Genomic DNA, 25,525 nt, shown 5'->3' on the forward strand with positions numbered 1-25,525 from the left:
TGCAGCTCTTTCTTGAGCCCACTAGAGGATCAATGATTTTGGACCGGGTGTTGTGCAAAGAATCAGAAATGATCAGAAATGAGAGCTTAAGGTAAAAGAACCTTTAGAATGTACTCATTATTTGGTTGAATTCACCCTGAATTTTGAGAAAGAGAATCTAAAGTGTGGTGTATCAGTATTAAGTGGAATAAAGGGAATTACAAAGGTATGAGAGAGAAGCTGGGCATATTGATTGGAAAAGAACACTGGCAGGGATGATGGCAGAGCAGAAATGGCTGGAATTTCTGGAAACAATTTGGAGAGTACATGATATATATATATATATATATATGTATGGAGTTACGTACCCTGGTTACCAAACCAGCAGAAAGGGAATACACATTGGAGTCTGTAATTACTAGTAACTAATAAAGTTTATTAGCAAACTAAGTAATACAGTACAAAAATAAAATGCAAATGTGTATATATTACAGGTTAGCAAATATATATATATGTGTGTGTGTGTGTGTGTGTGTATACAGAAGTGTGGTAAAAGGAATCAAAAAACAAACTCTTCCAAAGTCTAGGGATAAATGAATAGTCTTAAGATAATGCAGAGTTCAGTTCAGTTCAGTTTGGGTTGAGGTAGTTGCTGTCGTGACGTTGGAGAGAGAGAGAGCGAGATGGGAGCAGCTGCAGCAGGCAAACCTTCCGTTGTCTTCTTGTTCCGTTGTACTGATGTGGTCATTCAGTTAGGACACCTCCGTTCTCAGCTAGACCGTTCTTCCATGGTGGACTCGTCACTCTGGCATGAGTTGACACACACACAAGCCCCCACCGGTCCTGCCATCACACTGTGAGCATTGTGACCGATATCCTGATTCGGTCCTCCAAGCCCCACCTTCCTGTGGGTGCACAACACTCTTGCAGTGTCTCGTGGCGTGTCTGTCGATGTCTCAGCAGACCTGTCTTTTATCTCCCCTGACAGGGTATCAGCCATCCATCAACTGATCATGTCCACGTCCATCAAACTGGCCACTCCTTCCTGTCTCAGCAGGCACCTGGCATCACTCTGCTGTGTCAGCCGAGATCCACACAAGCAAGCAAAGGGCTTGGAGCAAAAGTAAATGAGCAGTGAGGATGACAAAATACTGAGTTACGTGTGTTTTTCTCTTCCATCTATGTTGCATGACTCTCCCTCCCCCTCTGTTCTTCATCTCTCTCTCGTTAGCAGCACCAGTTCACGGGGGGGGGGGCGGTGGTGTCAGTGTCCAAAAGCCAGCCTCATTCTACTGACATTTTAAAATGATTTCCCACAGAAAAGATGAACCCTAGGGGTACATAACAATATAATTATACATCCCAACGAGGAAGAAGTATTCTAAAGGAAAGGTGACACAACCATTGCTAACAAGAGAAGTTAAAGCCAGCATAAAAGCCAAAGAGAGAACATATAATAGAGCAAAAATTTGTGAGAATGCAGGTAATTGGGAAGTTTTCAAAAATCTACAGAAGGCAACTAAAAAGCCATAAGAAGAGAAAAGATGAAATATGAAGGTAAGCTAGCCCCAATCATATAGAAGGGGATACCAAAAGATTTTTCAGATAAAAAAGAGAAGAAGGTGGATATCAGACCTTTGGAAAATGATGCTGGTGAGGAAGTAATAGAGAACAAAGAAATGGCGGACAAAATTAATGAGTGTTTTGCATTGGCTCACTGTGGAAGCCACAAGCAGAATGTTAGAAATTTGAGAGTGTTGGGGGGGGGGGGCGAAGTGAGTGTAGTTGTTAATACACTCACTAAGAAAAAGGTGCTTGGGAGCTGGAAGGTCTGAAGGTAGATTATTCACCTGGACTAGACGGGCTACACCCCAAGTTCTGAAAAAGCTAACTGAAAAGATTAAGAGGCATTAGTAATGACCTTTCAAGAATTAATGGATTCTGGAATGATTCTGGAGGACTGGAAAATTGCAAATGTCAGTCCACTCTTAAAGAAGGAAGGCGGCAGAAGAAAGGATGTTATAGGCCAGTTAGCCTGACCTCAGTGGTTGGGAAGATGTTGGAGTCCATTATCAAGGATGAGGTTTCAGGGTACTTGAAGGCCTATGATAAAATAGGCCAAGATCAGTATGGTTTTCTAAAGGGGAAATCTTGCCTGACAAATCTGTTGGAATTCTTTGAGGAAATAGCCATCTGGATAGACAAAGAGGAGTGAGTGGATGTTATTTACTTGGATTTTCAGAAGGCCTTTGCCAAGCTGTTGCACATGAGGCTGTGATGGGATTACAGGAAGGATACTAACATGGATAGAAAATTAGCTACTTTCAGGTTACAGTGAGTGGGAATAAAAGGAGCCCTTGCTGGTTGGCAGATGGTGACCAGTGGTGTTCTGCAAGGGTGGTGTTGGGAGCCCCAAATTCTTGGCCTCTGTACGTCCCACTGCAATTGGATCCTCGACTTCCTTACCGGAAGACCACAGTTTGTGCATATCAGAAATAACACTTCCAGCTTACTGATAATCAACACTGGTGCAAGTCAAGGATGTGTGCTTAGCCCACTGCTCTACTCTCTCTATACCCATGACTGTGAGGCTAGGCACAGCTCAAATGCCATCTATGAGTTTGCAGATGACACAACCATAGTTGGCAGAATTTCAGACAGTGATGAGAAGGTGTACAGCAGCGAGATATATCAGCTGGTTGAGTGGTGTCACAGCACTCAATGCCATTAAGACCAAAGATTTGATTGTGAACTTCAGAAAGGGTAATCTTATTTTATACTATTGACATAGAGTGTGGAATAGGCCCTTCCAGACCTTCGAGCAACACCACCTGACAATCCCCAATTTATCCCAAGCCTAATCATGGGATAATTCACAATCACCAATTAAGCTAACAACCAGGATGTCTTTGGACTGTGGGAGGAGACTGGAGCACCCAGAGAAAACCAATGTGGTCACGGGGAGAACATACAGACTCCTTACAGGCAGCAGCAGGAATTTAACCCAGGTCACCTGTACTGTAAAGCATTGGGCTAACCACTGCGCTACACTACCATGAGACGCAAGATGAGAGAACACTCAGCAGTCCTCATAGAAGGAACAGAAGTGAAAAAGGTGAGCATTTTCTAGTTCCTGGTTGTCAACATCTTTGAGGATCTATCCTGGGGCCAACATATTGATGCAGGTACAAAGAAAGCACAACAGCAGTTACATTTCATTAGGAGTTTGAGGAGATCTGATATGTCATTGAAGACACAGATGTACAATGGAGAGCATTCTAACCAGCTGCATCATTGCCTGGTATGGAGGCAAGCACTGCACAGGATCGAAATATGCTGCAGGGAGTTTTAAACTCAGTCATGGACACTAGCCTCTCCAGCATCCACCACATCTTCAAGGAGAGAAGCCTCAAAAAGGCAGCATCCATCATTAAGGAACTCCATCACCCAGGGCCTGCCCTTTTCTCACTGCTACCATCAGGAAGGAAGTACAGGAGCCTGAAGGCACACACTCAGCAATGCAGAAAAAGCTTCTTCCCCTCTGCCATCTGATTCCTGAATGGACATTGAACCCATGAACACCACCTCACCACCTTTTCCCTCTCTTTTTGCCCAATTTACTTACTTTAACTTTTAAAATATATATAATTCAGAGTATTTCATTGTTATGTATTGCAAATTACAGCTGCTGCAAAACAACAAATTTCACAACATATCCGAGTGATATCAGATTTGCTTCAGATTAAATTGTGCCTACGACCACCAATCAAAATTGTGTCATTTTGATACACAATGTCTTGACCTCTTAATTTTAAAGAAACTTAATAATTACCCCAACAAGTTCAGCCATACCTGAGATTATGAGGAAACAAATCATGATGAATCTCAAACGAGTCATCTGAATGGATGATAATGCCCAAGTTAATACTTCCCAGTTGTCTGTTGTGAAATAAATTCCCATTTTTGTTAGTTACAGTGATCTGAATAGATAACATGGATAAGAATCACACATTACCATTTCCTTAAAACATAGGAAGAAGCTATTTGCCCCATTAAATCTTTGTCAGCTCACAGAGCAATCCCATTTCCCCACTAATTTTTCCTGTAACATATTCTCCCTATATATTTCCACATCTCTACAGATGTTTCAATCCACTTGCATGAAGGGGAAATTTAGATCAGTCAACTGACCAACCAACACATATGTCAACAAAGTTCATTCATATTATTTCTAAGCAATACTGTATAAGAAAGTTAAAGTTGTTGGGTGGACAGCATGCCAGCAGGACAAATTGATCTGGTTTTAAAAGAGAAGAGAACTTGACAAAATAGGTGCTTTTTAAGAAGTTATAGAACATATTATTTGAGTTTTCATTAATTTTTCAAGAAATTTATAACAGACTCCAAGTTACATATCACATTCGAGTTTGGCAGAAACACTTACTGCCTTCCAATAGCAGCCTACAGCTCAGTTCCCAGTACCAACCCAACAAGTTGGCCAAAAATTGAAAAGGCCCAAGGCTTGGCCATTGTCCCTATGCTTGGACAATTAATTGTGTATGCATCAACTATAAGGAAGGTATTGATTAGTTGTGGAACCTGGTTTGACATCATTCTGAGGTGCTCCATGTGCAAGTTACAGTTTTGGGGAAGAACAAGCAAAAGGGAAGAGTAACTACTTGGACCAGGCAGGGAGGTGATCAAATCGGAAGAAAACAACAATAGAAAGGTAAGGGGATTGAAAAGAATTAGGGATTTGAAGGAGACTGAAATGGATATAAGGGAGAAAAGCTGAGTGGTTATCAAAGCCTATAAACAAAAGACCATAAGATATAGGAACAGAATTAGGCCATTCTGTCCATCATCTGCTCCGCCATTTCATCATGACTGATTTTTTTTTACCTGTCTCATCCCCATTCTCTAGCCTTCTCTCCGTAATCTTTGACACTCTTACTAATCAAGAACTTATCAACCTCTGCTTTAAAAATACTCAATGACTTAGCCTCCACAGCTGTCCGTGGCTGAAGAAATTCCTCCTCATCTCATTCCTGAAGGGATGTCCTTGTATTCTGAGGCTGTGCCCTTTGGTCCTAGACTCCCCCACTAGAGGAAACATCCTCTCCCCATCCACTCTATCTATGCCTTTCTAAATTTGGTAGATTTAATTGAATCCCTCCTGATTCCTCTAACTCCGGCAAGTATGGGACCAAAGCCATCAAATGCCCTTCAAATATTAACCCTTTCATTCCCAGATCATTCTCGTGAACCTCCTCTTGACTTGACATAAAGAACAGTGCCTATGATATTCCAATATTAGAACAAGGTTTTGAAAGGTACTGTGGAGCTAGGTCAACAAAGGGGTGACTTAGGAGGAGGTTCTGAGGCCTACAGGATGGAAGGTGGTAGACAGGTAGAGACCTAATGTGAAAAATCTAGGTTGTGAAGCGTTGGATGGCATATTATTCTTCAGACGTTTGAGATTGCAACCTATGCAATATTTATCAATCTAAAAGCATTTTCTAGGAAATCATATGATGGATAAGGTCCCATGAAAACAGATCCAGGTAAGGAGTAGGGCAGGTGAAAATTTATTAACACTATCGTTAAACACTTCACAACTTTAAATTTAAATTACACAGGATGAACTCCATAATTGATTACATTATTCAAACTCCTTAACTTACCTCTAGGCCCTTTAGTTTCTGTTGAGCAAGATCACTTATTGATACTTCAGTTGACTGATGGCATGAAAAGAATGGATTTTGCATTGACGTGGATGATATTTATGTGAAGCATATATAACATTGGTTTTAAGCAATGATTATTACTTTAAACACAAGAGGTTGCTGCAGATGCTAGAAATTTTGAGCACCACACACAGAAGTGCTGGAGGAACTCAGCAAGTCAGCAGAATTATTTTCAGATTCTTGATTATATCTTTATTGTAGCAACATTTGAGGATTCCACAGACAGCCGATACAAAACCTTTGAATCAATTAAACCCACTTCTGTACAATTTCCTCATGCCTCATCTGTACCTTGTCTTTGAGATTAAGAAACCTTGAAGATACACACTTTACAATTGCAGTATCAATATACATTGGGCCGTACAAAGCTTTCAGAAGAATTTCTCTAAATAATACATAAAGGCATAATGTTTCATGTAAATATAGACTCTTTGATGTAATAATATTTTATTGGGCTACTTCATACAAAGGATTTATATTCAATTTGAAAAGCTATTTTGTGTCTAGTTCAACAGTTTTGGAATATACCTTAATTATTTCTGAATACATTCTTAAAAAGAAATTACCGGACTCGACCCAGTCTGCTTTGATTCATAAATACCTAGCTTGGGACTATTTCTGCTTGTTCTGTTTTCAGCTTTTCAGAAAAAGTATGGATGATTTTCATATGATAATATAACTGACCAAGTAAGCTAAATACTAACCAAGCTCTGCTTAAAAACAATTGGATCTAAAACAAAATTTTCACCATTTATTCACTTATAATATGTAACTCCAATAATGTTATTATTACAAAACCTGTTTCTTAGTATTTAGAACTCATTCTTGTACTGAGGGAATTCAATCCTCATGAGGACATACAGTTGAGTCTCTAGGTCAGTTCCTTTCCACAGGATGTAAATGAAACAACCTTAAAAAAAACCTGCTGAATTCCTGTTGAACTTCTACTGCTGTACTCATGATTTCCTAGAATTATGCTGGTAGGGTTACAATCATGTTCTCTATTAAATTAAGTATTGCAAGAACTCTTTTCCTATTGGAGCTGGTGAGGGAAGTGCAAAGGATCATATTGGTTCAAGAAGAGTTAATTGGTAGACTACAAGGCTGGCCTTTGATTTCATATGCAGTTCAGTTTTAGAATTCTTGTATCTAAAAAAAGCTTGCAAATTAGTGGTGATAGAGATGAAGAGATTCAAGGCAGGATGTCTAAATATCCTTACATCATTACACCTAAACAAGATCCCTACAAATTCCTTTGAACTTAACATGATGAAACTACAGTTTAAATCTCTTACACATGGTTGTTTTTCATAAAGTTAGATTTTTATTCCCTATTCTTTGTAAACAAAAGATTGAATAACTACTCAACAAGTAGACCAATCAGATCAATCATTAACCAAGATTATATAGCTTTGACCTTTTTTTAGAGCTTTGCGTGCATTGCATTAATATGCAAAAGACTAAATTATGTTGAATTAACCCCAAGGAAAATATCACAAAGCTGAACTCCCCCAAGTGCAAAATGAGCACTGTTGGTCGCCATTACAGGAACATACATTTGTGTTAATGAAATATTTCCAGCTATCTGAAGGTTATTAAAATATTTCTGTCAGGATGCCCTCAGCTAAGAAATCAATTCTGCAAGTTTCCCATTGAAATTGCATGAATAACTGACGAGTGCATCAAAGGTAAGAATTCGTTTCAATCCAATTATATTTCCAATGCTTTTACATAGAGATTTTAATTTCATTATTATCTAGTAATTAGATTTAAAATTAGACTCAATAACTTCATAAGAATTGCTTTCAGGATCTTAAATGGATGAAATAAGTAATTGCAGAACTTAAGCTGTGAGAGCAATGAACAATCGGGGAAAAATGCTGTTTCACTTAAGTAAGTAAAAGGAAGAAATTATCCAAGATATGTGATCGCCTCTCGAGGATTGGTTTTAACCATAATACCAATTTCCAAAAAAAAAGCTTAGAATTCAAGAAATGGTAAGGTATTTTTAAAAACACTTTTGGAAACGGAGAATTTTGGTGGGTGGTAGCAGGTTGTGTGCAAATGGAACGTAAAACATTATTCACTTAATGACGGCTATTTTGTTAACCTCATTTAAAACAAAAGATATTTATTATTCTAGTAATTCAGATAGGTATACACATTGGATGAAGATTGACAAGTGTGGCACTCTCATTTGGTTTGATTTATAAGTAACTTTTTAGATATTTTGATTATGAAAACATCATTAGGGATTAGCTGCCTAACTTTGATTTGAATGGTAAGGCTGTTTCTGTAATGGGTGCCAACCCAGATCACCAGATAAATGCCCAAGCTGAAACTTAAAAATAGGAGGTTAAAAAGCAATATCAACACTTAATGAATCCAACCTAATCACATTTTTAAAAATATAATCAAATCTCTTTCAATATACCTGATCAGAAAGGTTTAATATACCTTGTCAGAACACAAAGCAAATTGCCCCATCTATTGCATTATACTTACTTTTCTCTTGACATTGGTGTTTTATAGACTAGGGTTGGCCTCAACCACCAAGGCTAATTATTTTGTAATTTTGGTTTTTAGTTATCCCGAGCAATGTTTTGCACATGTTGCACTGCATACAACAAACTTCAGCATTTTGAAACGATTAATACATTTACCACAGTGACTAACCGAAAATAACTTGTTTTAAGTTGTGAAGTAGTGTCCTTATAACTGCTGTGAAACGCAAATGATTTCCAAATATTGTTGCAACTTTTTCTTTTGCGGCTTGGCAGTTTGAGCAATTCATACAATTTATTTTCGAGCCAAGCATTTCCTTTTCATCAGAGCAGAGATCAGCTAATTATGTACTAGAAATATTTAGTTCAACAGCAATGTGTACTTCATGTGTAATAGATCACTTATAACAAAAGAAAATGTTCTAAAGTGCTTCACAGGCACATTTTCAGAGGAAAAATAATGTTATCAAATCTGAAAAGGAATATGAAGATGAATTAAAAATATCTTAAAATTGGATGAGCAAGTTAAGTTTTAAGGAGGAAGTAGGACAACAAGAATTAGAGTTGGTAATGATAGGAAGTGGGGAATGTGCCAGAGGTCAGTATCAGTACAAATAAAACACATGCCACATTCATCACATACCTACCCACTTTTGACCCAATGGGCCACACTTAGGTTGGAGGAACAACATCTTATATTCTGTTAGGGTAGCCTCCGACCTGATGGAATGAACATTGATTTCTCAAACTTCCGGTCGTGACCCCACCCCCCAACCCCCGGCCCCCATCCCCTTTCCCTCTCTCACCTCTTCTCCTTGCCTGTCCATCGCCTCCCTCTGGTGCTGCTCCCCCCTCTTTCTTTCTTCCATGGTCTTCTGTCTCTTCCACCAATCAACTTCCAGCTCTTTACTTCATCCCTCCCATCCAGGTTTCACTTGTCACCTGGTAGTTCTCCCTCCCCTCCCCTTTTAAATCTACTCCAGTCCTGCCGAAGGGTTTTGGCCTGAAACGTCAACTGTACTTTTTTCCACAGGGGCCTGCCAAGCTCCTCCAGCATTTTGTTTGTGTTGCTAGGGACACGTTAGATACCTAAACCAAATACTTCTTTCCAAAGCTCTCTGATGCTCAGCTACCTTCAGTGAGACTGAATACTGTTTGCAAAACACTCAGTTCCAAAAGGTGACTTATCAAGCTGGAAATAACAGATGGGCAAATTTCCTTAACAGTTTGTTTTGTAATTGCTTGCTTTTGATTCTCAAGCAAACAGGTAAGTCGTGGGGACACGGAGCAGTATGTTGCCATAAGGATGAATGGGTAAACCTGACAAGTTTAGGGATCCTTAGCTGATGAGAGACATCGGGGCTCAAGTCAAGAAAGAGAAGGATGCATATTTTGGGTTTAAGTGAATCCCTTTATGACTATAAAAAGATTAAGAATACACCTAAGAAGGAAAACAAGAGGGTAAAGTGAAGGTATGAGATGGTTAAAGAAAATCCCAAGAGATTCTATAGCTATATCAAGAGTAAAACAGTGGCTGGGGAGAGAGGAGGTCCCCATGGAGATCAACATAGCTGCCAATGTCTTGAGTTGCATGAGGTAGGTGGTATTTGGCCTTTACTACAGTCCCACAATCTACAACTCCCACTGACACAAAACAAAAATTGTCCATCTCAGAAAGCACCTATGGCATCCAAGTCCTTGCTGGAAGAGAACGACAAAGATTTACATCTTCTCATTTAAGTGGCTGACCTGTTACCATAAACCTATTACCTCCCTAATTTTTGGCCCCCTTACAGAGGGAAACAGCCACAGACCAACTGTACTGGAACCAGCCATACCCTACCAAACCCCCCCTCCCCCACCCCCGCCTCGCCACCGCTGCCACTCCACCCTCCTCCAAATCCAACGTCAGAATCTTAATAATTTGATGACATCACTTTTTTTACAAAAATAAAATTCCACTGTGTAAAGTTGCAAGCTGCTCCTTCTTCCCTCATAAGCCAACCTTCTCATCCCAAGAATCAAAGAACTTCAGTATTCAGCACCACTGCCCTGCCCTGAAAACGATATCGTGTATTACACAAATGTTTCTTTATGGAAGACTAAGGAAACAGTTTATTCTTTGTCACAGCCTGTTATCTGGCCATGCTGTGACGGCAAATGCTTTTGATATGATCACCTGCGCTCATGTTACATTGGCAACAAAATCCCCTGCAGTAAGGCCTGGAGCCTGTTTTGGGATCAAGTACCAAATGTGGACTTCCGACTGTCTAACCAACAGTCTCAAAAGAATTAAATGGTACCAATATGAAGAAATATCATTTTTTCATTCACCTCGAGATAGAGCCAGTGAAAGCAAAAATAAACTGCCTACTCCCATCGGCCTGCACTAGGACCATTGCCCTCCATTCCTACTATCCATGTACCTACCCAAACTTCTATTAACACTGAAATTGAGCTAGCATGCACCACCTGAGCTGGCAGCTCATTCCACACTCTCATGAACCTCTAACTGAAGATGTTTTCCCTCGTGTTCCCATTAAACTTTTCACCTTTCACCCTTAACCAATGACCTCCAGTTGTAGTCCCATCCAACTTCAATGGAAAAAGTGTGCTTGCATTTGCCCTATCTATACCTTTCATAATTTTGTATTCCTCTACCAAATCTCCCCTCAATCTTCTACATTCCAAGGAATTAAGTCCCTACCTGTTCAATCTTTCTTATAACTCAGTTCCACCAGTCCCGGCAACATCCTTGTAAGTTTTCCCTATATTCTTTCAACCTTCCTGTAGTTAAGTAACCAAAACTGCACTCAATGCTCCAAATTAGGCCTCACCAACATCTTATACAACTTCCACAATACATCCCATCTCCTGTACGCAGTAGTTTGATTTAAGAAAGCCAATGCACCAAAAGTTTTCCTTACAGCACTATCTACCTGTGACACCACTTTCAATGAATTATGGAAATGTATTCCCAGATCCCTTTGTCCCACCACACTGCTCAGTATCCTACCGTTCACTGTGTAAGACCTACCCTGGCTGGTCCCACCGAAGTGCAAAACCTCACACTTATCTGCATTAAATTCCATCTGCCATTTACCAGCCCATTTTTCCAGCAGTTCCAGATCCCGCTGCAAGCTTTGATAGTCTCCCTTTCTGTCCTTGACACCCCAATGATGGTTTCATCTGCAAACTTGCTGATCCAGTCAACCACATTATCATCCAAACCGTTGATGTAGATGACAAACAACAACAACGGACCCAACTTTGATTCCTATGGTACTCCACTAGTCACAAGTGCCCAGTCAGAATAATCATCCACTACCACTCTCTGGCTACTCTCACAGAACCAATATAGAATCCAGTTTACTACCTCATCTTGAATGTTGTGTGACTGAACCTTCTGGACCAACCTCCCATATGGGACCTTGTCATCAAGGAAACCGTTCAACATACTTTCTTAATAAGAGAAAATCTGTCAATGGTGGAAATCCAAGCAACACACAAAAAAATGCTGGAGGAATTCAGCAGGCAAGACAGCCTGTCTGGAAAAGAGTAAGCAGTTGACGTTTCAGTTTCAGCCCGAAACTGAAATATGGACTTCAGTAAGTCCTGCAATGGTTAGGAAGATTCAGTCGCTAAGTATACATGGAGAGGTAGTAAATTGGTTTAGACATTGGCTCAATGGAAGAAACCAGAGAGTGGTAGTGGAGGATTGCTACTCTGAGTGGAGGCCTGTGACTAGTGGTGTGCCACAGGGATCAGTGCTGGGTCCATTGTTATTTGTCATCTATATCAGTGATCTGGATGATAATGTGGCAAATTGGATCAGCAAATTTGCTGATGATACAAAGATTGGAGGTGTATTGGACAGTGAAGAAGGTTTTCAAATCTTGCAGAGGGATTTGGACCAGTTGGAGGAAAGGGCTGAGAAATGGCAGATGGAATTTAATGCGGACAAGTGTGAGGTATTGCACTTCGGAAGGTCAAACCAAGGTAGAACATACAAGGTACTGAGGAGTGCAGTAGAACAGAGGGATCTGGGAGTACAGGTACATAATTCCCTAAAAGTGTCATCACAAAGTAGATAGGGTCGTAAAGAGAGCTTTTGGTACATTGGCCTTTATAAATCAAAGTATTGAGTATAAGAGTTGGAATGTAATGGTGAGGTTGTATAGGACATTGGTGAGACCAAATTTGGAGTATTGTGTGCAGTTTTGGTCTCCTACTTACACGAAGGATATTAACAAGGTTGAAAGAGTGCAGAGGTTTACAAGGATGTTGCCAGGACTTGAGAAACTGAGTTACAGAGAAAGGTTGAATAGGTTAGGACCTGGAGTGTAGGAGAATGAGGGGTGATTGGATAGAGGTGTATAAAATTATGATGTGTATAGATAGAGTGAATGCAAGCAAGCTTTTTCCACTGAGGCTAGGGAAAAAAAAAACCAGAGGTCATGGGTTAAGGGTGAAGGGGGAAAAGTTTAAAGGGAATATTGGGGGGGGGGTTCACACAGAGTGGTGGGAGTGTGGAATGAGCTGCTAGATGAAGTGGTGAATGTGGGCTCACTTTTGACATTAAGAAAAACTTGGACAGGTACATGGATGAGAGGTGTATGGAGGGTTATGATCCAGGTGCAGGTCAGTGGGACTAGGCAGAAAAACAGTTCAGCACAGCCAAGAAGGGCCAAAAGGCCTGTTTCTGTGCTGTAATGTTCTATGGAAACGTTGACAGTACTTTTTCCATAGATGCTGCCTTACCTGCTGAGGTCCTCCAGCAGTTTGTGGGTGTTGCTCAGCATACTTCCTTCTCCATAAGAGAGTGTCAGTGCAGGTTCAGAAATTGATTTGTAATGTAATTTACAGCAATATTTAATAATGGTAATGAAGTTAATAACCAACACAATTGCTGCATACTCTTGGTAGCCACTTTATTAGATGCACCTGCTTGTTAATGCAAATACCTTTCCAATCATGTGGCAGCAACTCAATGTATAAAAGCATGCAGAATTGGTCAAGAGGATCACTTATTGTTCAGACCCAACATCAGAATGGGGAAGACATGTGACCTAATTGACTTTGATTGTGGAATAATTGTTGATGCCAGACTGTGTGGTTTGAGTGTCTCAGAAACTCCTAGGATTTTCATGCACCACAGTGTCTAGAATTTACAGAGAATGATGTGAAAAACAAAAAAAAGTTCAGTGGATGAAGAATGCTTTGTGAATGAGAGAGGTCAGAGAAGAATGGATAGAATAGTTCAAACTGACAGGAAGGCAACACGTCGAATGACCACACTACAATACGGGTGTACAGAAGAGCAACTCTAAGCATATAACATGTCAAACCTTGAAGTGGATGTCGACAGCAGAAGACCATGAACATACACACTGTGGTCACTTTATTAAGTACAGGAGGTATCTAATAAAGTAGCCACCGAGTTTAATCTGCGCTGTACTACTACGGTAAAACCACATACAGTATTTCATGACATGTCAGGGATAAAGATTCGATTCTGATTCTGCCTTAAATTTATTCTTCAAAGACCCAGTGATTCCCAGTTAGGTTTTCCCCTTGCAGATTCTACAAAGCTAGTAGAAAGGGATTGGATTCTCATTCAAGTACCATAGCTGGCTCCTCTCAGGTAAGGACATAACTACAGATCGGCGGATCTCAGCTGCTCCTGGAGCAGCCTGGCACAATGGCACCATGACAGATATTAGTCAGCTGCAGAGCAAACAAGCAGAGGAACTGACACCATTCCTACATAGTCACTACCGCTCCCACTTCAACCAGTGAGCAAACCGCAGGATGAGAGATTACTTCAATAAATGTTGTCTAGTCAGTCCATGAGTCTATGCAACAGGGAAATATTTCTTAGTACTTAGGAAAAGAGCAAGGGGAATGGAACTGAATAGATTGCTTAACAGAGCTAGTATGGACTTGATGGTGTGAACTACCTCCAGATAACAACTCGATTATTGCAGATGAGCACCAATCACTCCAATATGGTTTAGAGATCCATAGTTAGAGAAGCACGCATTAAATTTGCAAACTTGAGCTACACTGGCTCTAGAGCATACACTGATTTAATAGTTATTATTGATCAGAGACCCAGACCAGCCCAACTACGACCATGGGCATAAAAAAGTTAGTATCCATTGTGATGACAGCAAAACTAATGTACATTGGTAAAATGATTTACTCATATCCTTTAGGACAACTAATATTGTGATATTTTTCCCTTGACTGACAGAAATGAGACCAACTATCTTTCAAAATACTTAGCAAACTACTCAGTTGGGTAAAATGGCTTGAAGAAATAGTTGATAATCTAGTCTGTACCGAGCATAGGCCTAAGTACCAGTTATATCAAAGGAACATTATACCAGTTGACATTCAAAGTTCTTCTTAATATCTGCAGATGGCCAAAAGTGGACAGCTACCCCAAAAACTACTCAGTCACAAGTAGGCAGGTAGAGAAGTAGGTCATGCTTGCAGAACCATACTTTTTAGCTAATGCCCCAAATACTTTCATCAGTAAATTTTGATGTGGTTTATCTTAAAGACAGACCAAGCACTGGTACCGGATATGCTACGCAGTCGGGTCAGAAAGAGTCTCAACAGTGCTTCCAAAACCCAGCAGGCTTCAATCAGCAGGTCAAATAGGTGCAACAAAATGTCTACTGATACTGGTGTTTCAGTATTCTGGTATATTAAACACCATTTGGAGGAAGTGCAAGAAATTGAAAATACTCTTGGTGAAAGAGAATGTTTGAATCTGTAAGAATTTGCATTGCCTCACGATCTTCTACAAAGTAGACTCCTGAACCAGAGGGTGCAGCATTCACTCCCCTGAAGAGTGGGATGCATTCAAAACAGTTGAAAGTCAGCTGCTGCTGGGGGCATAACCACCTGCAGCATAACTGTGTTCAAGTACATAGACATAGACTGTGAAATTCTTCACTCTACAACTACCATGCCAGAGGCTTTAGCTTCATTCAGTGCCAGTTGTAGAAGAAGGCAACATCAAACATATCTAAAAGCAGCATCTATGAAACAGTTAATGGACTTGAACTGTTGAAAGGTCATAATCTGAAATGATAACTCTTTCTCTACAGATGCTGTCTTACCTGCAGAGTATTTCAACATTTTCTGTTGGACTTCCACCATTTGCAAATTTCTAGATCCCTAAAATCACCCTTCTTGACTTATAGTCAAGGACAATTTGTATAATACAGACCAAATGCATTGATTTTATTTTGGAAAAAAACACAATTTGCAAATCTAAATTCTCAAGAGCATAAATTTAACGGAGCCTGAATGCATAAGCTTCCAAGAAATGTATGAATGATTTAAATTCAAGTAACAATGGAAACGGTACAGTGCCTCAGGCTATTCTTTCATGCTCGGTATTACTCCTGTCTAATAGTACAGCTTGGTGTTCACTCCCCAGGCTGCAATGAATTACTAATTTCAGTAAGGGTGTTTAGAGGCTGTGGCACCTACTGTAGTTGACCTCTGCCAGTGCTATAGTTACCATCTGTTATTGAGGCTGCTGCAGACCAGTGGTTCCAATGTTACTTTCGACAGTAGTTCCTCCTGGCTTTTAGAATTGACAGTACTTCTTTTTTCGTAATCCTGCATTTGGTTATATTTAACTTAACATGGGAAGGAGTTACAAAAACTGCAACTTTATTCACAGTAGTAGAATTATTGGTAACCACAACCTGGAAGTGGCATTTAAACGTTAGTATTTTTTCTGGTTACAGTTCTTTTTAACTCTTACTGTTGTATGGATAATTTAAATTCATTATTCATTAAGAACCAATTTGTATGATTTCCACGCTCATCAGTTTATTTAGTGGCATTTCTTTGGTATAAAATCTTGTTCTGTGCATCATGCTCTGCCAACTTCACTGACCAAAGGGAAAATGAGGTAAATGATATTTATTTAAACTTTATTCTATTGATGAATGTTTAAATCAAAATTATAATTTTATAGTGGACGATGTTCTGGCTTAGTGATGTTCAGGCAGCCAATTAGCCATCAATCAGGATAGCTCACCAACTCGCCATGATTGCAGAAGCTCACATGGGCACAAGTGTGAGGAGAGGGAAAGGCAAGAGGAATTTTGTTTCAGGAGGCAGGGCCATCAGGGATACCAGAGGAGCAAGCATTTTAGACAAGCTGATTCCAATTTCCTGTCACCACTATTGTAACTCACCCCACCTGATTTTTTTTTCCTCTTTGAACTTGGACGGAGGGTGCAATGCCACATTAGTCCCAGTATGGTGGCAGGTGTTTTAATTTTGCTACTAATTGCCTGTGTCGGCTACAGAAGAATGTATTCATTTCGTAGCCGGTCACAGAAACCTCTTTGATCAAACCCACCAACACAATACTGCCTGGTAGATTCAGGCTGGCCTAACACTAGCAGCCAGATTGCAAGACCTGGGATGGAGTATAGTGCTCATAGCAGGTTAGGTGCTTGAATAAAACTGCGTAACAGCCCAGGGAAGACACTGAAAAATAACTTGTGTTTGGCTATTTCACTATAAAACAGGTCATTCATTCCACCTCCTTTGACTTGATGTGAATGATATGTTCACCATTGTTATGTGTACAATCAATTGGTGAAGAGTGCATTTGCTTGATATTAACAGGCTAATGACCTGCTTGCTCTGTCTTCCAGTGAAGATGAAAATCACCACTTGTTATCTTCACTGGTTTGCTTCTATATTTCTAGTCAGTGACAGTAACCAATGCTTTTCTATAAATTATTCCTTTACTCTATCTAGTGAAATTGAGGAGAAAAGTAGGAGTAAACATAAACAAGAACAAATCTGAAGAAACACATCCCTCATATAATATGAGGTCATCTGAGGTAAAATTTAAAACATGACCAAACATGCAATGGAAATTACAATGTCAAGCGAAGCTTTGTATACTAGGTTTGTTTTTTATTTGAGAATCAAAGCAAAGACAAGTACGTAGGAAGCCTCCAACTGGATATAATAACACTCAAAAAGCTGAAAATCTGAAATAAAAACATAACTTTAAAATATACTCAATAAGGCAGGCAGATGTCAGAGCAGATGCAGATAATGTTTCAAAGTGAAGACCAACCAAGAAATCAAATGTTCTAAGTAGAGTGCAGAGGGAGAGTGAGAGTAAGGAGGGACCAAGTGGACTGGGTGACAGTTGAGTTGATGACGGAGATTAAGGCTTGCTAATTGCCGATTATTTGCGTAGAGGAGGTACAGTTGGAGAGAGATAGCGTCAGGACAGGTAGCTTCAGTAACAATAGAGTAACTGAGTCAATGTTACATGTTGTTGGCCTTTCGGTAGAACTGCCCAGTTCTGACAGAAAACTAGAAAGGTTGATTTTCTGAAATCATTGAAATCAACGTTGAACCTTTGAACTGGAGAGTTGTAATGTGCTTAATTGGAAAATGACATGCTCTTCCTTAAGCTTACCTTGGGCTTCAGTGAAACATGTAAGAAGGCAAAGACAGTGAGGTCAGAAAGGAAATAGGATGGAGGGCCAAAGTGATCAGTGATTCTGAGCTCATGGTCAGCCTTTGTGAATGGAAGGCAGAAGCTGAGCTAACTGATCACCCAATTTGCCTTTGGTTTCTCCAGTGCAGAGACCATATTATGAATGGATTGGGAAAAAGTCCCAGTAACTTACTGCTTCAACTGGAAGGTGTTTTCAGATCACTAGACTGCAGAAGCTGGAAGGGCAGGTGCTGCATCTTGTGCCATTCCATGGAAAGTTTTTGTGATGGTGGAGTTGAAGAGTAACTCCTGGGACAGAAAGGGAATGATTCTGAAGGGAGAATGGAGGAACAGATATCTTCAGTGGTAACATCACATCAATGTGACAGAAATCATGTTGGATAGTCTGTTGGCTGTGAAGGTTGGTGGGGTGGAAGTTGAACACAAAAGAAATGCTTATTCTGAGTTGAAAGAGAGGGAATAAGAGCAAAAATGCTAGAAATGGAACAGATGAAATGGAAAGACCTGTCAACAATGGAACCCACAGTAAAGAGAAAATGAAGACCTCTCAGAAACAGTGGTATGTCATCAGAACAGAGCAAGAGACATGGGTTTAGAGGACTGGAGCCTCTGGAGGAAGAGGCTGGGACTCTATAGGCTTGCAATGGACACTAGAATCAGTCGTTCATCTCCAGAGTCAGAAATAGAGAAAAAAACCCAAAAGGAACAGAATGAAAAGAGAATGGAAGCTGAACCATGCAGAAGTGAGAGAAGGATGGAGGTTGTCAGTGGAGATGTATGAGGGTCAGAAGCAACAACAATGATCAATGTACTAATAATCAATCAGCGATCAATGTTCCACATGTGTGCAAAAAGACATCGATAGCCTGGATTCCTGTGAGCTCCCGTAACCACACCTTCGGCTTCAGGGAAGTGAGTGGAATTGAAGGAAAATGGTAGAAGTGGACTGATCGGACCCCTGCTGCAGGAGAAAGTGAAGGGCCCTCAGGCTATCAGATTGTGGTGGAAATATAAGCACCTCACTGGTAATCATTATTTCAGGGCACATTTTGAAAGATGTTTGAACATATGGGAAGGCAAATCAGCTAAATATTGCTTCATTGACAATGATATTTCTTTTTTTTAATGCACAGTTAAGGTGTAGTGGTTGAAGTTGAACCAGAATGAGCACTAATGAGCTCCTTTCACTCTTGTACAGCATGTTTTTCTGTTACTGTTCTATATGTTGTTACGTTGCAGGATATTCAATGCATAGGAATCTGTCAAAAGGTAGTGATATATCACAGAAAATGACTGGAACTTTTTACTTTTCTGTATTTCAGCAGCAGATTTATTTGTCATAGATCATGTAGATTTGTTTAGTCTCTTCTGTCATATGCACAACTTTGCTTGTTCCAGACTATTCCAAAACCTTGAGTAATAATCCCCAGGTTATTCAACTCTCACGATATGATGAATTTCCTTATAAGTGAAACATGCTTCCAGGGATTTCATGCACCATAGTAATATTTGAAAGTTCACTCTTATGCCTGACAATGTGAATATTACATTATAATAACAAAAACAACTGTATTAACTAGTTATGAAAAATATGCAAATAATTGCTTTTCTGTCAGGTTCCTCCCTCTTAACTTCTATTTTAAAGCAGGTATTTCCAAAAACATATTTGTGTGTAAATTGTTTTATGCCCCAAACCAGCTGACTTTTCAGTGGAGACACAATTGGCATACAGAAGAGCTAAAGCTACAATCTGCTGGAGGAACTTAGCCATTCGAGTAGCATCTGTGATGGGCGCAAGAAGGAGGAATTGTACACTTCATTTCTGACGTAAGGCTTCGACCTGAACTATCTACAGTTCCTTTCCTCCAACAGTCTCTGTGTCCTTAGAGCTAGAATTAACATTGTTCTTAGGCCTCAGTGTCAACTCTGGGGAGCTGTCAGTACTAACCAAGTACAGGTCACTGATGGGGACAATACCAAATATCAAGCAGAGGTGAGAAAAAAATTGAAGTTATAGTTTGTAAGACAGGTAAGTGAAGAATTCAGGATTTTTAACAAAATTTTACACTATGGGTTCCTGAAGAATGCCTTTAGTTGTATTTTTACCTGCAAGCACTGTGTTTTTCTATAACCTGTCTTGCTTCTACCAGACTGAGTAACATTATGCATTCATGGTCATCTTTTGCTGCATCTTTTCCATAATCACAAGCCAAGGGAATGAGAAAGGGCTTCATGGAAAGATAGAAAGCAAGAGAAACTTTATCCATGGCAATTCCAATGTGCAAGCGTTTAGTTACCCAACCTTTGTCTTTTCTTTCCTAAAGGAATCTGACAAAATGGAACAAAGTTGAAGAACTCATGGACTCATTCTAGGAATATATGATCAACTTTTCACAAGATGGAAGACACCAAGGAGAAATCTGTTTTCACCTTTCAAAAATTCTACAGCAGAGTCATCCCCTATTACAAAGATAAGCAAAAACCCTCATTAAATCTTCTCTAAAGAAATACTGGAGCTGTCAAACTTGATGAAGAGAGAGGACTGCACAATGGCACATTATTACTGTCAACTCTTATTCTTGGGATTTACTCTTCTTCAGTCTTACAGTGTCTCAGGATATGGACCAAACCAAAGGGCACAAAAAAAGGGAGACATTATACTGGGAGGACTTTTCCCAATACATTTCGGAGTAGCTGTAAAGGATCAAGATTTAAAATCTAGACCGGAGGCAACAAAATGTATTCGGTAGGAGATTAAGCATAACAAACTTTTCAAACAATATTGTGTCATGTGATTTTTTTTCCCTTAAAAGTATTTGTGAACATCTTCAGAACTCTTTTTATGTGATTGAAGCGTGACCTCATGAGAGTGTGGAATTTCTCGTGTTAATTACCGACAGGATTGCATTCAATTTGTGTAAAGGGAACATATGAAGATATCTGTTCCTATCCTAGACAATTTTAAAAACTCCATTTCCAAACCTGGAGAGCTAACAAAAGTGAGGCAACACTGAAAAAAAAGCAGAATTGCACTTCAGTTAGGTTTTTGAGATAGTAGTTGAATTGAATTTTCAGTGTATACTGTTGAATTATACCACAGTTTGCAAATAGGAAATTTTCACTGTAATATTGATACAAAAATGCCATTATGTGGCAGCTTAATGATTTGTGGTTCCTTAAGGTTGTCATAGCCGAAGGGGGGAGCACTGTGGTTAGTGGGGACAAGCTCCCACTACCTATTAAATGCTCCCAATGGCGTGCACCTCAAATAGCCTCTGAAAACCAAGTCCAGCCCTGGCCTTCATGTGTGGCTTAGCTACTAAGCCTGGCAGATCTGTTTCTACTGACAGGAGAATGGGGAAAAGACTTAAAGCCAGTCGCTTTGGGCAGATAGCTCTCATCAGCCACGATTGGCAGTTCATCTAGGAGAAAGAAAACTCTAATGTCAAACCTTCACTGCCTTGTGGCTATACTCATTCATAGGGGAATGCTTCAGGAGTAAGCCCTGAGGGAAAATCCAGAGCTGGAGTCCCAAAGTCCCAAGTTGAGATCAACACTGACTGGCAACTCCAGTGATACCTAACTGCATCGGTCTCTGCCGTTCCTTTGGACTCACCAGCTGTGTGGAGGGAGGAAGGGGGAGGGGTGTTGCATGGGCAACTGCTTGCTCTCTGTATCGTAATGCCCTGGCTTGTGTACTGGCTCATGTAGACTGCTAGGACACATCATCCATGGTCAGGCCTGACCAATGTAGGCCTACCAATTGATGATGATTTGCAGCTGGGGTTTTATTAATCTAGTTGTGATTTATTGAGTTTTGTTTAATGCATATATCATCACATTGCAATTTATTGTATTAGGACTGAATTAGCATCTTAACATAGCTATTCACCAATGTAGTAACGGAAATCTTACTCAATTGTCTAGGGAATTAATCAGATTAACTGAGATCTCACTGACTGTTGAAATGAGTGAAGCTAGTGTTTGCAATCTCATCTAGTACTTCTTGATTCATCAGAGGCATAGCTTTTATTGTATTGTTTTCAGTTAACTTGTTACTGTATTCCTAAATTGTGACTTCACTGAAATCTCACTGAAATAGAACATTGATCTCACTAAAACACAAAATGATGAACTGAAGCTCCATCTAGATCTTAATTAATTGCAAGACTCAGTAGGATATAAGTGAGCTTGCTCATTTATGATGGGGGTTTCTGAGACGTGGCTAGGCTTCATTAATGTTTGTCTGAATGCCCACTCACCATTGAGCTCTAACCCAATCCACTACAGCAATAGAAATGAAAAAGCCCTTCCCCCAAGTTTTGTTCTTTGCTAAGATGCAAGTAGGATTTCACAATTCCACCTTGTCTGGTTTCAGGCTTTAACACCGAGTCTTACTAAAATTTAATTCAATAACTGCAACATAAGCGAATTTCACATCTCATGAGGCACTGTTCTGTTTATTGAGATATTAATCAAATGTCCACTTCGATCAACAGTTACCATGATCGTAGGGAGGTGAGGAACCTCGCTGATGGGAAGGAAGCAGAACAGAGTAGTGTTTTAATTTTGGCTCAGATTACATTATATTTAGTAAATTACATGGCTGGAATCGGCTGATTCAAGATTGTTAAGGTTCCTTCAAAAATTAATCTTGTACAATAATGTTGCACGTGCAGACAATCCATCAGAAATATTTTCTGGTCGTGATTAATTTGGCCATGGATAGATTGGAGTATTTTGTTCCAGGATTGCATTTTAAGAGCATTCCTATATTAGTGAACTTACAGCAAACACAAAAAGTAGGAGCAGGAATAGCCACCTAGGTCTTCAAGCCTGCTCTGCCATTCAATGGGATTATAAGTGATCTGCCTTTTCTGTGACAATTCTTCATAGTCTCCAAATATTTGATCTTTCATAAAATGTACCCCACTCTTGTTTCCAAAACTCTAATGAACAAGCCTCACAACATTCCGGGCTAGAGAAATATGGAGACTTACCACTCTTTGTGAGAAGTAATTCCCATGCGCCTCAAATTTAAATGACTGTGCATAATCTTGTAACTCAATTTCCTGGTTTGAGATCTCCCACTGGTGGAAAGACTTCAGTATTTACCTTGCCATCACTCCTTAGAATTTTGAATGTTCAACAAATCATTCTTGATTCTTATAAACTGTAAATAATAGGTCTAACAATCTGCAATGGGATAACCTCATCGATAAAGAATCTCATATATTGTTCTCTATGTACAGCTGCACCAATGCCCTGCACAACTATAGAATTTGTTAACCAACTCCCTATCAATGAAGGCCAACACATCACTTGCCTTCTTGATCATTTGCTGCATCTGCTCATTAACCTTCTGTGTTTTATGCACAAGAACACCTTAGTCTGCCCATACTTGACTCATCTGCATGCTCTCTCCATTTATGGATCATAACCTGTCATCTAACTCTCTCTCTGCTGAGTGCATAACTCAACAGTTTCCTAAATCCAGCTTTATTTGCCAGGTTTTGGCCCTCTCACTCAGCCTATGCACGTCCTGTTGCGGAGTACAAATTCTAAACTCTGTTGCAAAATCTCTTTTCTAGTCCAATCTATGTCAGGGAACTGTGAGATGCAGCTAGATGACCTCCATTAAAGACCATGTTAAAAGAACTGGAACTTTGTAGCTGGATGGCCTTCGGCCCATACGGAAGAATGAGGAGGTGATAGATAGAAGCTACAGGGAGGCAGTCACCCCTGAGTTGCAGAAGACAGTTGGCAAGGGACTGTCAGGAGAGGGAAAGGGAATGAGAGGCCAGTACAGAGTAACCCGCGGCCATTCCACTCAATAACAAGCATACTATTTTGGATACTGTTGGGGCAGGGGTGAAGTTGCAGTGACCTGTTCTCTGGTACTGAATCTGTCTGTGGCTCAGAAGGGATTGGGAAAGAAGGAGTGTGTAGTAGTGATAAGGGATTTCATAGTTAAAGGAGCAGACAGCCGATTCTGGTGACATGGAAGAGGCACCTGGATAGTTCGGTGTCTCACAGGTGCCAGGGTCATGAATATCTCAGATTAGGTCCACAGCATTCTAAGATAAATAAGACAGATAAGGGAGTACAGTAATCAGAAACCAGAAGTCCATATAACATGTCTGAAGGACATCGCTGTTGGTGTTTGCTAACACCATCTTGACACAAGTCAAGATGGCTTTTTTAGAGCAGCTTGTGACTGAGCCTACTAGGGAAAAGGAAATTCTGAATTAGGTGCTGTATAACAACCCATATTTGATTAGTGAGCACAAGGTAAAGGAACCCTTGGGAGACAGTGATCATATATGATAGAATTAACTTGCAGTTTGAGAAGGAGAAGCTAAAATCCAATGTATCAGTATTACAGTGGAATAAAAGGAATTACAGGGGCATGGAAAGACCAGAAAGACTACACCTTAGGTTTCTGAAAGAGGTAGCTGAAGAGACTGTGATAAATTAGCTATGATTTTTTTAAGAATCACTAGTTTGTGGAATGATTTTGGAGGACTGGAAAACATCAAATGTCACTCAATTTTTTAAGAAGGCAGGGAGGAAGAAGAAAAGAAATTATAGGACAGTTAATCTGACTTCAATGGTTAGGAACATGTTGGAGCCATTATTAAGGATGAGTTATCAGGTACTTGGAGGTACATGACTAAATGAGCCAAAGTCAGAATGGTTTCTTAAACGTAAATCTTGCCTGACAAATCTGTTGCAATTGTTGAGGAAATAGCAGGCAGGATAGACAAAGGAGAGCCAGTAAATATTGCTTACTTTGATTTTCAGAAGGTCTTTGATATGGTGACGCTCATGAGGCTGCTAAACTAAATAATAGCCCATGTTATTATAGGAAATACACTAGCATGGTTAGAAGATTGGCTGACTGCAGGACCAAAGAGTGGGAATTAAAGTAGCCTTTTCTGGTTGGCTGCTGGTGATTGTGGTGTTCCCCAGGGGTCGGAATTGGGAGCGCTTCTTTTCACATCATATGTCAATGATTTGGATGAAGCAATTGGTGGCTTTGTGGCCAAGTTTGCGGACAATCCAAAGATAGGTGGAGTGGCAGATGGTGTTGGGGGAGCATGGAGTCTGTAGGAGGGCTTAAACATAGTGTAAGGAAGTGGATGGTCATGCACTTTGGTAGAAGGCATAAAGGCATGGACTATTGTCTAAATAGGGAGAAAATTCAAAACTCGGGTGCAAAAGGACTTGAGCATCCTGGTGCAGGATTCCCCATAGTTTATCTTGCAGGTTGAGTCTGTGGTAAGGAAGGCAAATGCAACGTTAGCATTCATTTTGAGAGGACTAGAATACGAGAGCAAGGATGTAATGCGGAGGCTTGATAAGGCATTGGTCAGACTGGACTTAAAATATTGTTAACAGCATTGGGCCATTTATCTAAGAAAAGGTATGTTGACATTGGAGAGGGTCCAGAGGAGATTTATGAGAAGTATCCCAAGAATGAAAGGGTTAACATATGAGGAGCATTTGATGGCTCTGAGCCTGTTCTAGCTGGAGTTTAGAAGAACTGGGGGGGCAGGGGGAGGAGGATCTCATTGAACCCTATTAAAAATTGAAAGGGCTAAGCAGAGTGGATGTGGAGGGGAACACCAAGAACAGAGGGCACAGCCTCAGAATACAAGGACAGCCATTTACAATGGAGATGAGGAAACTTTTCTCTAGTTCAATGGTGGTGAACCTGTGGAATTCATTGCCAGAGATGGCTTTGCAGGCGATGTCATTGAGTGTATATA

At 40.1% G+C, this 25,525-nt stretch overlaps 2 protein-coding genes and 1 long non-coding RNA gene across 8 annotated transcripts in view; 1 reads left to right on the forward strand and 2 right to left on the reverse strand.

Moving 5' to 3' along the window:
- Positions 1-9,181, reverse strand: part of LOC132393334 (cystatin-B-like) — a 67,767-nt gene extending 58,586 nt beyond the window's left edge. Inside the window, exon 1 of the mRNA XM_059968439.1 lies at positions 9,037-9,181. Coding sequence (XP_059824422.1) covers positions 9,037-9,099 — 63 coding nt within the window. The 5' untranslated portion in view covers positions 9,100-9,181. The remainder of the gene's footprint in view (positions 1-9,036) is intronic.
- Positions 395-8,996, reverse strand: LOC132393335 (uncharacterized). Of its 2 annotated transcripts, none has more exons than XR_009511840.1 (3): positions 8,232-8,996; positions 3,832-3,918; positions 395-1,310 (listed from the first exon to the last, which is right to left on the reverse strand). It is a non-coding gene; the product is annotated as an uncharacterized LOC132393335 (long non-coding RNA). The 2 variants fall into 2 exon arrangements; XR_009511841.1 differs by having other exon boundaries at positions 8,878-8,995.
- Positions 3,925-25,525, forward strand: part of casr (calcium-sensing receptor) — a 68,081-nt gene continuing 46,480 nt past the window's right edge. The window contains exons 1-4 of one of the 5 annotated variants that reach the window (XM_059968426.1): positions 3,925-7,414; positions 17,033-17,118; positions 19,452-19,580; positions 20,078-20,499. In XM_059968426.1, coding sequence (XP_059824409.1) covers positions 20,282-20,499 — 218 coding nt within the window. In that variant the 5' untranslated portion in view covers positions 3,925-7,414; positions 17,033-17,118; positions 19,452-19,580; positions 20,078-20,281. Of the gene's footprint in view, positions 7,415-15,797; positions 15,980-16,030; positions 16,170-17,032; positions 17,119-19,451; positions 19,581-20,077; positions 20,500-25,525 lie in introns of those variants that run through there. The other 4 variants (XM_059968427.1, XM_059968425.1, XM_059968428.1 and 1 more) reach the window with 4 other exon arrangements.

This window comes from Hypanus sabinus, chromosome 4 (assembly GCF_030144855.1).
Source record: "Hypanus sabinus isolate sHypSab1 chromosome 4, sHypSab1.hap1, whole genome shotgun sequence".
NCBI lineage: Eukaryota > Metazoa > Chordata > Chondrichthyes > Myliobatiformes > Dasyatidae > Hypanus > Hypanus sabinus.